Source organism: Mustela nigripes, chromosome 12 (genome assembly GCF_022355385.1).
Source record: "Mustela nigripes isolate SB6536 chromosome 12, MUSNIG.SB6536, whole genome shotgun sequence".
Taxonomy (NCBI): Eukaryota; Metazoa; Chordata; class Mammalia; order Carnivora; family Mustelidae; genus Mustela; species Mustela nigripes.
The window spans coordinates 100,305,414-100,317,749 of record NC_081568.1 but is presented as its reverse complement, the minus strand read 5'-3'; the positions used below and the strand labels follow the sequence as shown (position 1 = coordinate 100,317,749).

Sequence of the window (12,336 nt, the reverse complement as noted above, 5' to 3'; positions counted from 1 at the left end):
TCTTTTCTAAGCAGTATTTTATTTAGGTTCTAATTGCTACATATGCTAATTTCTAAAACAGGAAAAGAGTGAATAAAGTTTGCTTTCATGGCCTAATTTTTCTGGCAAAATTATGTGACAGTACATAGGATATACTTCATCTCATACTTGATTTTTCTATACCCCTACCTCAAGGAAGTTCTTTTTGCAAACATTTTCAGAGGTATAACAAGTTTTTACTAGGTCTTCTATCAGTCCTTTTATATTCAAATTCTTATGATATTTATTTTTTTAGGTTAACAGTTTTACCTGTCAGTTTCTCATTCATCATGGCTTCACAGGTGCTTCAAGTATTTCTCCAACATTATTTTAATGTTTGACTTCAGGAAATTTTATATTTGTACCTTGGGACTTTGTAATCAATTTGTAGTGTATTTACATTTTATTGTTAGCTGCTTACAACATAATTGACGAGTAATAAACTGAACAACAAAGCTGTTGACTTGATGGATAGGAAAGATTCTATGTTAGTAAGGAGAGAGGTTGTTTGGGTAACATTTTATAAATGGTTTCCATGAGTGAGAATTTTCCTGTTTTGAAGACTCTAGCTTCCTTTATAACAATTTGGTAACTTGGGATGCCTGGGTGGCTCAGTGGGTTAAAGCCTCTGCCTTTGGCTCAGGTCATGGTCTCAGGGTCCTGGGATCAAGCCCCACATCAGGCTCTCTGCTCAGCAGGGGGTCTGCTTCCCACACCCCCAACCACCCTCTGCCTGCTTCTCTGCCTACTTGTGATCTCTGTCTGTCAAATAAATAAATAAAAATCTTTTAAAATTTTTAAAAAAAGGAAAAAGAAATTTGTTAACTTGAAGGGACAGAGAAAATGATTACTCAGATACAAAGGACCTTCTGTAAAAATAAATGTCAAGAGCTAAACTTAACCACAGAAGATGGGAGAGGGGAGCTTGGTTTAGTGGATAAAATACTGGATGAGGTATTAGAAAGCCCAAGTTCTAGGCCTAGTTCTGCTGCTTGAGAAAGATTATAAATATCTTTACCCCTGGAAAAGGAATGTGATTTAGAGCTGTGCTGTCCTGTACTGTAGCCATTAGCCACATGTGGCTATTTTAATTTAAATTATTTTAAATTAATTAAATTAAAAAATCAATTCTTCAGTTGCATTAGCCATATTTGAAGTACTCAATAGCTACATGTATCATACCATATTGGAAGTGGCTATCACATTGGAAATGTAGATTAGAGTGCTTCCATTGTCACAGAAAATTTTGTTGGACAGCCCTGGTCTAGAGCAGGGCTTGCTAAATACTTCTTGTAAAGAGCTAGATAATAAACAGTTTGGTTTTTCTGGGCCACGCAGTCTCTGCTGTAGCTACTCAACTATTGTATTGAGAAAGCAGTCATAGACAATGTGTAAATGAGTAAGTATGGCTATGCTCCAATAAAACTTTATTTATAAAATCAGGCAACTGACTGGATTTGGCCCATGGGCAGAGTTTGTTATTGCATAATCTAAAGGATCACTTAAGTCTCTTCACATAAGTGTCAGTATAGACGAAGTTTGCATTTAGAGTAGACTCTCACATCAATATTGCCTTTATTTTAAGGAGAAATGTTTTATTTGAAAAGAAGGAGGTAGTATGTTTAAGGATATTTTCATTCCTTTGACACTGATATATTGCCAACATCCTTCCTTATATCTTCATTAATTCTTCTTCCATGTGAGAGTTCTTCTATCATTGGCTCATTTTATTTCTAATTTCCTCCCTTTTGTTTTTGTTTATCTTGAGATAGAATATTGATAGATGAACTAGAAAGATTAAAAAGACAGCAGGAGAGAGGAGCGTGGGTAGCTCAGTGGGTGAAAGCCTCTGCCTTCAGTTCGGGTCATGATCCCAGCGTCATGGGATTGAGCCCCACATCAGGCTCTCTGTTCCCTGGGGAAACTGCTTCCTTCTCTCTCTCTCTGCTTGCCTCTCTCCCTACTTGTGATCTCTGCCAAATAAATAAATAAAATCTTAAAAAAAAAAAAAAAAAAAGATAGCAGGAAAGGTAAATACATGGTATCATAGATCTAATCAATGTCAATTCTATCATAGCCTATAAATTTAATTCTTAGATTTTTTTTTTTACTCTTGCATTACTGCATGGAAATTTATTCAATCACCTATTTTTCCAACTCATCTTTTTAAATCTTAATTTCTGTTTTAAGTTATTTTCCAAAATGGTCATGTATTTTATAAAACGAAGAGGATTAAAAGATAAGGAAAAGGAGAGTGAGAGGAAAAGATAGGACAAAAGATTAAAAGTAGGCAGGGATGGACATCCACTTTTACACAAGAAAGAATAGAAAGGACAAGATATACCCTCCCATCTTAACAACTTGAAAGGTGAACAAAATACGTAACATAGCAGTTTTGAACCAGTTGTGCAAAATGCAGCACAGGGCAGTAGTCCCTAAGGAAGGGAAGCAAATGAAATAAATCTTGTGGTTGCCTTATCATATGGACTAGAGGGAGTTTCCAGACAAGCGCAGAGAGAGAGAAAACAAACAGCCCTGTGGCCTCAAGTTCAGAAGACAGAATTTGGAGTCTACCTCCAACAGGTAGAATTTATGGGGCAAAATACCAGAGAGAAAGGATCTGCATAAAGAGAACTTTCTAGAAATTTGAAGGAAAATCCTCTTGTTTCTTTGACAGATAGACAAATACATTCAAGAAAACTATGTAAGATTAGGCAAAGAGCCAATGGGAAGGATGAGCAGAACCATTGCTGGAGTTTGTAGAGGGCTGAGTAGTTTGTTTCCACCAGCCAAAATGGCAGGAACTCTTAAAACTGGAAGCATCAAGTAGAGGGTATTTCTTGCATAGTTGAGTTAAATTGGTACAAAAAGGTTCTCTGGACTAACCTTAAAATTTTAAAGAAAATACCAAAAAGATCATATGAATTCCAGTAACCGAAACATGTCCCAGAACAAAGCCCAACAACATCTGAGGAACATAATGAAATTCAGCACTAAGCAATATAAAAATCACAGTGTCTATCAACCAGTCCACAATTTTTTAAATAAAAAAGTACAAAATATTATCCATAAGCAGGAGAAAAAAACAAAAAAAGTGGATTTGAAGATAAAGCATTAGAAATTATCCAAAATAAAGAAAAAAAGTGAGAAAATAAACAAAGGCAAAATAAGAAACCCTCAATATCTGTAGGGTAATCTCAAATTATGTAATATACATGCAGGCTTAATCCCCAAAAAGGAGGGATAGAAAAAAATTTGGAGAATAAAAACCAAAATTAACCAATTTTGATGGAAGCAGTGAACCCACAGAACCAAAAATCTCACCAGCCCTCTGGTAAAAGAAAAATAAAGAAAACTGCAGCAACACGTACCATAACCAAATTGCTGAGAATCAGTAAAAAAGGGGGAAATACTTATTTATTTATTTATATTCTCATAAAATAAATTAAAACATCACTATCAACATAGTATAATAAAATAGTACAATAAAGGGAGATAATTTAACTGATGCCACCAATCAAGTCATCATGTGTCCTAAAAGAAAAATATACTTCTAAGCATTAATAAATGATCATTGCAATGAAAATAAAGATACATAATGAAAGATATACCATGCTCAAGAACTGGAAGAATTAACATTGTTAAAATGTACATGCCACTATTTTTTTAATTTAGATTCAACTAGCTAACAAAGTACACAAAATGTACACCATTCGTTTCAGATGTAGTATTCAATAATTTATCAGTTGTGTATAACACCCAGTGCTGTTATATCACACACACTCCTTAATGCCCATCACCCAGTTACCCCTTCCCCTAACCACCTCCCCTCCAGCAACCCTCAGTTTGTTTCCTATGATTGAGTCTCTTATAGCTTTTCTCCCTCTCTGATGATTTCCCATTCAGTTTTCTATCCCTTCCCCTGTGGTCCTCTGTGCTGTTTTTTATATTCCACATATGTGTGAAGCCACTGAAACCATTTGCTAATTATCTTACCCTGATTGACTTATTTTGCTCAGCATAATACCCTCCAGTTCCATCCATGTCAATGTAAATGGTAAGTATTCATCCTTTCTGATGGCTGCATAGTATTCCATTGTGTATATATGCCATATCCTTATTCATTCATCTGATGATGGAGATCTCAGCTCTTTCCCCAGTTTGACTATTGTGGACATTGCTTCTGTGAATATTGGGGTGCGGGTGCCTATTTGGATCACTAAATTTGTATCTTTTGGGTAAATACTTGCTAGTACAATTACAGGGTCATAAGGTAGCTCTATTTTTAACATCTTGAGGAATGTCCATACTGTTTTCCAGAGTGGCTGCACCAGCTTGCATTCCCACCAACAGTGGAAGAGAACTCCCCTTTCTCCACATCGTCACCAACATTTGTTGTTTCCTGACTTGTTAATTTTAGCCATTCTGACTGGTGTGAGGTGGTTTCACATTGTGGTTTTGATTTATGTAGGGAAAATCTTTGAAACAAAGTTTTGAAATGTAATTGTATACAGGAACAAATAAAAGAACGGCAGGCAGCTTCTCATCAAAAATTTTGCAAGCCTAAAATCAATGCACAGAAATCAGTTGCATTTCTATACAACAACACCAAGACAGAAGAAAGAGAAATTAAGGATTCGATCCCATTGCAAACTGCACCCAAAACCATAAGATACCTAGGAATAAACCTAACCAAAGAGGCAAAGAATCTGTACTCAGAAAACTATAAAGTACTCAGGAAAGAAATTGAGGAAGACACAAAGAAATGGAAAAACATTCCATGCTCTTGGATTGGAAGAATAAATGTTGTGAAAATGTCTGTGCTAACTAAAGCAGTCTAAAATACAATTCCTATCAAAATACCATCCTTTTTTTTTTTTTCAAAGAAATGAACAAATAATCCTAAAATTTGTATGGAACCATAAAAGACCCCAAATCGCCAAAGGAATGTTGAAAAAGAAAGCCAAAGTTGGTGGCATCACAATTCCAGACTTCAAGCTCTATTACAAAGTTGTCCTCATCAAGATAGTATGGTACTGGCACAAAAACACATATAGATCAATGGAACAGAATAGAGAGCCCAGAAATAGACCTTCAACTCTGTGGTCAACTAATCTTCAACAAAGCAGGAAAGAATGTCCAATGGAAAAAAGACAGTCTCTTCAACAAATGGTGTTGGGAAAATTGGACAGCCACATGCAGAAGAATGAAACTGGACCATTTCCTTACACCACACACAAAAATGGGCTCAAAATGGATGAAAGACTTCAAAGTGAGACAGGAATCCATCAAAATCCTTGAGGAGAGCACAGGCATCAACCTCTTTGACCTCAGCCGCAGCAGCTTCTTTCTAGAAACATCATCAAAGGCAAGGGAACAAGGGCAAAAATGACCTATTGGGAATTCATCAAGATCAAAAGCTTTTGCACAGCAAAGGAAATGGTCAACAAAACGAAAAGATAGGCAACAGAATGGGAGAAGATATTTGCAAAGGACATATCAGATAAAGGGCTAGTATCCAAAACCTATAAAGAACTTACCAAACTCAACACCCAAAGAGCAAATAATCCAATCAAGAAATGGGCAGGGGCACCTGGATGGCTCAGTGGTTTGGGCTGCTGCCTTTGGCTCGGGTCATGATCTCAGGGTCCTGGGATCGAGCCCCGCATCGGGCTCCCTGCTCCGCAGGAAGCCTGCTTCCCTCTCTCTCTCTCTCTCTGCCTGCCTCTCTGCCTGCTTGTGATCTCTGTCTGTCAAATAAATAAATAAAATCTTAAAAAAAAAAAAAAAAAAAAAAAAAAAAAAAGAAATGGGCAGAAGACATGAACAGACATTTCTGCAAAGACATCCAAATGGCCAACAGACACATGAAAAAGTGCTCCACATCACTCTGCATCAGGGAAATAAAAATCAAAACCACAATGAGATACCACCTCACACGAGTCAGAATGGCTAAAATTAACAAATCAGGAAACAACAAATGTTGGTGAGGATGCAGAGAAAGGGGAATGCTCCTACACTGCTGGTGGGAATGCAAGCTTGTGCAGCCACTCTGGATAACAGTATGGAGGTTCCTCAAAAAGTTTAAAATAGAGCTTCCCTACAACCCAGCAATTGCAATACTGGATATTTACTCTAAAGACACAAATGTAGGGATCCAAAGGAGCACATGCACCTGAATGTTTATAGCAGCAATGTCCACAATAGCCAAACTATGGAAAAAACCTAGATGTCCAATCAACAGATGAATGGATAAAGAAGAGTGGTATATATATACAATGGAATACTATGTAGCCATCAAAAGAAATCTTGCCATTTGCAATGACATGGATGGAACTAGAGGGTATTATGCTGAGTGAAGTAAGTCAGTCAGAGAAAGACAATTATCATATGATCTCTCTGATATGAGGAATTCGAGAGGTGGGGTGGGGGGTTATGGGGGGTAAGGAAGGAAAAATGAAACCAGATGGGATCAAGAGGGAGACAAACCATAAGAGAGTCTAAATCTCATGAAACAAACTGAAGGTTGTTGGGGGGTGGGAGGGTAGAGAGAGGGTGGCTGGGTTATGGACATTGGGGAGGATATGTGCTATAGTGAGTGCTGTGAAATGTGTAAGCCTGATGATTCATAGACCTGTACCCCTGGGGTAAATAATACATTATATGTTAATAAATAATGGGGAAAAATTGCAAGCCATTGGACAAAGGAGCAACATTTTTACAAAATATTGCAAAGAGAAGTAAACTTGTCGATCTAGAATTGTATACCCAGCAAAAAAATTTTTCAAAAATAAAAGTGATGTTGGCAAAGATGTGATAAAGCTGAAACTGTCATACATTGCTGGCAGTAACGTAAAATGGTACTGCTGCTATAGAAAACACTCTGGCCGTTCCTTCAAAGTTAAACATAGAGTTGCCATATGATGGAGCAAATTCTACTCTTAGGTATTTAGCCAAGAGAATTAAAAACATAATCACAAAAAAATTTGTATGTGATTATTTAGAGCACTCTTTTCCAAATAGCCAAAAAGTAAAAACAACCCAAATGTCTACGAATTGATGAATGTATAAACAAATGCATATCAATAATGTTCTCATCATACCTTGCAAGTAGCATTCTCAGATTTTTAAGATTTTATTTATTTATTTATTTGTTTGGGGGTGGGTGGCCAGGGAACAGAGGGAGAGGAACATGCAGACTCCACATTGAGCACAGAGGTCGATGCAGGGCTCAATCCCATGACCCTGAGATCATGACCTGAACTGAAATCAAGAGTCAGATAGATGCTCAACCAAATAAGCCACCTAGGCGACCCTAGAAATACCTTTATTACAAGCGTTCTTGTTCTCTACATGCATGGAAGAGTAGATATAAATTCTAGTCACTGTTATTACACTGTTCTCATTACCAGCTAGCAGGTAGCCAGATCAAACTGTTGATACACACAGCAGTATGGATGAATCTCAAAAACATTATGCTAATTTAAAGAAGACATATAAGAAGACTTTATCCTTTATGATTCCATTCATATGAAATTAGACAAAAGGCAAATATTATAGTGGTTGCAGCAGATTACTGAGTGCCAAGGGCCAAAGAGAGGTGGGGAGGGATTGACTGTTAAGCAAGGCATAATGAATTTTTTTTTTTTAATTGTGGAATGTTTCTAAGCCATGGTTATAGTAGTGATTACTCCAGAAAAGCTGACTTTAAAAAGAAGAAAGAAAAGTCAGACAAGGGGCCTACTTCTTGTTCACCTTATTTTTGTCAAGTTCTTTGTTCCTCAGGTCTACCCCATTGTATGACCTGGAACTCTCCTAACTATAGCTTTAGCCTTTTCTGTTTAGTGCCTTATGGCCCATTTGCTGTTCTCTTAGGCTTTTTTGGCTTTTTCCTACTAATGAGTGTTATGGAAACAAAGCTGTTCAGGGTCCCATTCCCTCTTTGCTGAGTTCTGTGTCTTCCAAAACAAAAGTTGAATGAATCCATGTTAATACATTAGAGGAAGACCTCATCTTAACATGCAGAATAATCATTAGTAATATAACGTGATTTTTAAGTCTAGAAAAGCTTCCCTTGTTAACAAACAAACAAACAAACAAAAACCCAGCTTTCTCCTGACTCCATATAGAGCAGTGGAAAGAGGGTGTAAGGAATCTATATTTTTAAATAATTCCATGGGTGACTTTACTGATCACTCAGGCTTAGAAACAAACAACTGGATTGAGGTAGTGCTCACTCCATCTTTTAAAAGCAAAACAAAATACCTTTACTCAGACTTCACTAAGTTTTCATCAGTTATCTTTGCAGGAGACTTTTTTTCATATGCTATTTATTATCTACTGTCTCTAATTACCTCAGTTGGTCTTTTCACTCTTAGGAAAAAAAGGGTTTAGGGGACTACTTTCATTAAGAATTCACTATGTACAAGGTATTTGACCAGGGCTCACATTTAGTTCTCATAGATGATAAAAATGAGGTTTAAATGGTAAATAACTTGCCCAAGGATGTAGCTAATAGGTTAGGGGAGTGAGTTTTGTATACTTGACTTTAAAACAAGCGTGTTGGGACGCCTGGGTGGCTCAGTTGGTTAAGCAGCTGCCTTCGGCTCAGGTCATGATCCCAGCATCCTGGGATCAAGTCCCACATCGGGCTACTTGCTCCGCAGGGAGCCTGCTTCTCCCTCTGACTCTGCCTTCCACTCTGTCTGCCTGTGCTCACTCTCACTCTCTCTCTCTTACAAATAAATAAATAAAATCTTAAAAAACAAACAAACAAACAAACAAAAAAAACAAGCGTGTTTTTTTGGGTTTTTTTGGTTTTTTTTTTATGCTGTGCTGACTCCGGGCTGATGGAACAAATGAGGGGCTATCCTTATCATCTTCACTTGCCCATATGCTCCTAAATTCTCTGCTTCTCCATACCTGGACATAAGGAGAAAGAGATAAATCACTAACTCAGACCATATCTCTATTTTTTTTTAAAGATTTTATTTATTTGACAGAGATCACAAGTAGGGAGAGAGGCAGGCAGAGAGAGATGGGGGGAAGCAGGCTCCCTGCTGAGCAGAGAGCCTGATGCGGGGCTCGATCCCAGGATCCTGAGATCATGACCTGAGCCGAAGGCAGAGCTTAACCCACTGAGCCACCCAGGCACCCCAAGCATATCTCTATTTTAAACAAAATCCTGACCATCTTTTCCTAATCAGGTTTTTCAGTTATTTGAATTACTTGCTTGCCTTACCTAGATGGAATCATTGGCTTTTTTTCCACTAGTTGACTTATACCATAAGTTAATTAATAACATCTTTAACTTCGATCATTTATAAACTTTTTTTTTTTCATTTATAAACTTCTAATATACAACAGCTTTGAGTTACTCAGAGAAACCTTATTTGTATTAGAAACTGCTCCCCAGTTAATGTCACAACCTCTATGACCTCAGTGTCCTCTTCTGTAAGGTGATGGGGTGGGAGTAGATTATTTCTGTTTCCTTTTGCATCCTTTCATATAAGTCACTTATTTAGGACACATGACAGATTTGCACAAACATTATTAGAAGGGTATTGGATTTTTCGACCTAGCTCATTAAACTTCTTGAACAAGTAACATACCTAAAATACAGTAATGCAGTTTGGAGGAAGAGACAAAGGACTCTGTTAGAGTCAGTATTGCATGTCATTCTGCCTATGTTTACTTCTTTATTGCAATGAAGGCAGCATATCTGGTATTTTCTTGTCATTATGTTTTCATCTTCCGGGAGGGGGAGGGGAGAGATTGGGCCAAATCCACGGAGCAGTTTACAGCTTTCATATCAAATTTTAATAAAGAAATTTTCTTGGCCAGAGTTTGAAACTTCTTTTGATAACTTTTAATACTTTGATAACTTTTAATAGTGGTAGCGTAATGAAAGCAGAAATTACTGATCTTCTATGTCTATAGAAATAACTTTGAAAGGGGCGCCTGGGTGGCTCAGCGGGTTAAAGCCTCTGCCTTCGGCTCAGGTCGTGATCCCAGAGTTCTGGGATCAAGCCCCGCATCGGGCTCTCTGTTCGGCAAGGAGCCTGCTTCTCTCTCTCTCTCTCTCTCTCTCTCTCTGCCTGTCTCTCCGCCTACTTGTGATTTCTGTCAAAAAAAAAAAAAAAAAGAAATAACTTTGAAAAAATATCTTCTAGGCAGCTGAGATTCTATTACAACATGGAGCAAACCCAAATCAAAGGAATCAAAAGCAGAAGACTGCTTTGGATGAAGCAGATGATGAAAAAATGAAAGAGCTGCTGAAATCTTACGGTGCAATTGAGACTGATAATTGCGATGAAAGTAATGTTATAGCCACTGGTATGTATGTCAGTATTGCTATTTTAGACAAGTATATACCTCTGCTTAGAAAAATCTTCAGATTTCTAGTGTAAGTTGTTTCATAACTGGCGTAGATGTTTTGTATGTTTATTAAACTTTTGAAAAGCATTTAAAAATTATTTATTTTTAGAAATTAGCATTTCCAAATTGTTTTAATTTATATACCATAGGATCCTGTGGGATTGGCATTACATGTTGAAATGGAATCCATATTATTCGTTAAACAATCATTAATCTCTAACGTTGGATCTGAGTTAGAGATGTAACTGAAGCCATACATATTGACTTACTGGTAGGGGTTTGGAAACGGTTGGCATTATACTAAAGTCTTTGCAACTAAGATTCCGTTCCTTCAAAATTTGTAGTGAGTCATGTGAAAGGGACTGATGCCAACTTTTCACTACTCTAATGTCCTAATGCTAGAGTGTGAATTTGTTAAGCAAATACACTTGTATGCATGTGTGTATGTGTGAATATAGTATAAAAAATATTTAAGGGAATTTACAGTGAAGCAAAATTTTATGAACCATTTTAAAGAAATAGTTTGCATTTAAATGATATAATGTATTATCTGTAAGAAATATGCATGTAGTGAACACTAATTTGAAAATATGTATTTGTTAAGTACATGCCAAGCAAATTGAGTACTTGCCTATGAGGAACTTATAGTCTTGTGGGGAGATCAACCAGAAAACAAACAGTTAAATGCAGTTTATTAAGTATTGAGAAGAGTGATTTTTTATTCCTTTTCTGTCCTGCTTGAGCCTTGACTTATTTGAGAAACCCAGGAATATATCTGCCCTTTCTCTCTTTGAGGCAGAGTAACTGGAAAGAGAGAACCCCTGTCATACCCTCTTCTCCCAGTCTACCATTATCTTTACCAGTTGTTGATTTTCAAAAGAGGAATCATGTTACTGATGTGATTGGTCAGACCCAAAGATAATCACTGTCTCATATTTTACTAGTGTGATAGATTATGTGTAGGTCAAGGTCAAGACTGATACAAGGTTCATCTTTTCATTGCCTGCTACCATATAGAGCTCCAGCCATGCCTCTTTTCCTCTCTGTAGCCATATTTGAAATTATCGGATACTGTGTTATGAAGTGCTGTATCTATTCACACTTGTCTGTTGTTTCTAATGTAGGCATTTCCTTGATCAGGTACCCTAAAAGGATGAGGGATGTAGGGTACAGTAGTTATATGAAGAAAGGGAATTCAGAATGGGAAAAAGATCCAAGACAGTGAATCATAGACACAGTTGATTAATAGCATGGATTTGGGAATCAGATCTGTTTTCAGTAAAAGCTGTGTAACATTAAGGAAACTTCCTGAATCCCTCTAAGCTTCATTCTCCTCTTCTGTAAAATGGATAGAGTAAGCTACCTATCTTACAGGGTTCATATGAAGATTAAATAAGATGGTTCAGGAAAAGAGTTTGCCATCCAGTGTGTGATCAGCATTCAGTAAATGTTAGCTGTAATCACTCAACTGATAATAAATAATGGGGTGCCTGGATGGCTCAGTGGGTTAAAGCCTCTGCCTTTGGCTCAGGTCTTGATCCCAGGGTCCTGGGATCGAGCCCTGCATTGGGCTCTCTGCTCTGCAGGGAGCCTGCTTCCCCCTCTTTCTCTGCCTGCCACTCTGCCTACTTGTCATCTCTGTCTGTCAAATAAATAAAGTATTTAAAAATAATAATAAAGAATGAGATGCTGATCAACATTATTATGTAATTGTAGATTTAATTCTATTTCTGTCACCATTAAACTTGATAAAATGATGCTAAATTTTTCACATTATTGTATTTTCTAATTTTAATTTTTAAAGTCAAAATTCCTGCTGTCCGACCAAAAAGACTTAAACGGTGTTTTCGTGATGACTGCAAAACTGTTGACCCACCTTCTCTTTCACACAGAGAAAAAACAAGAGAAAACCATCCTGTGGTGAGTAAAATTGAAATCCTT

At 37.1% G+C, this 12,336-nt stretch overlaps 1 protein-coding gene across 1 annotated transcript in view; it reads left to right on the top strand.

The window, feature by feature from the left end:
- Positions 1-12,336, top strand: part of ANKRD31 (ankyrin repeat domain 31) — a 151,290-nt gene that overhangs the window by 91,009 nt on the left and 47,945 nt on the right. Inside the window, 2 exon segments of the mRNA XM_059416379.1 lie at positions 10,191-10,353; positions 12,200-12,315. Of these exon segments, the coding sequence (XP_059272362.1) occupies positions 10,191-10,353; positions 12,200-12,315 (279 nt within the window).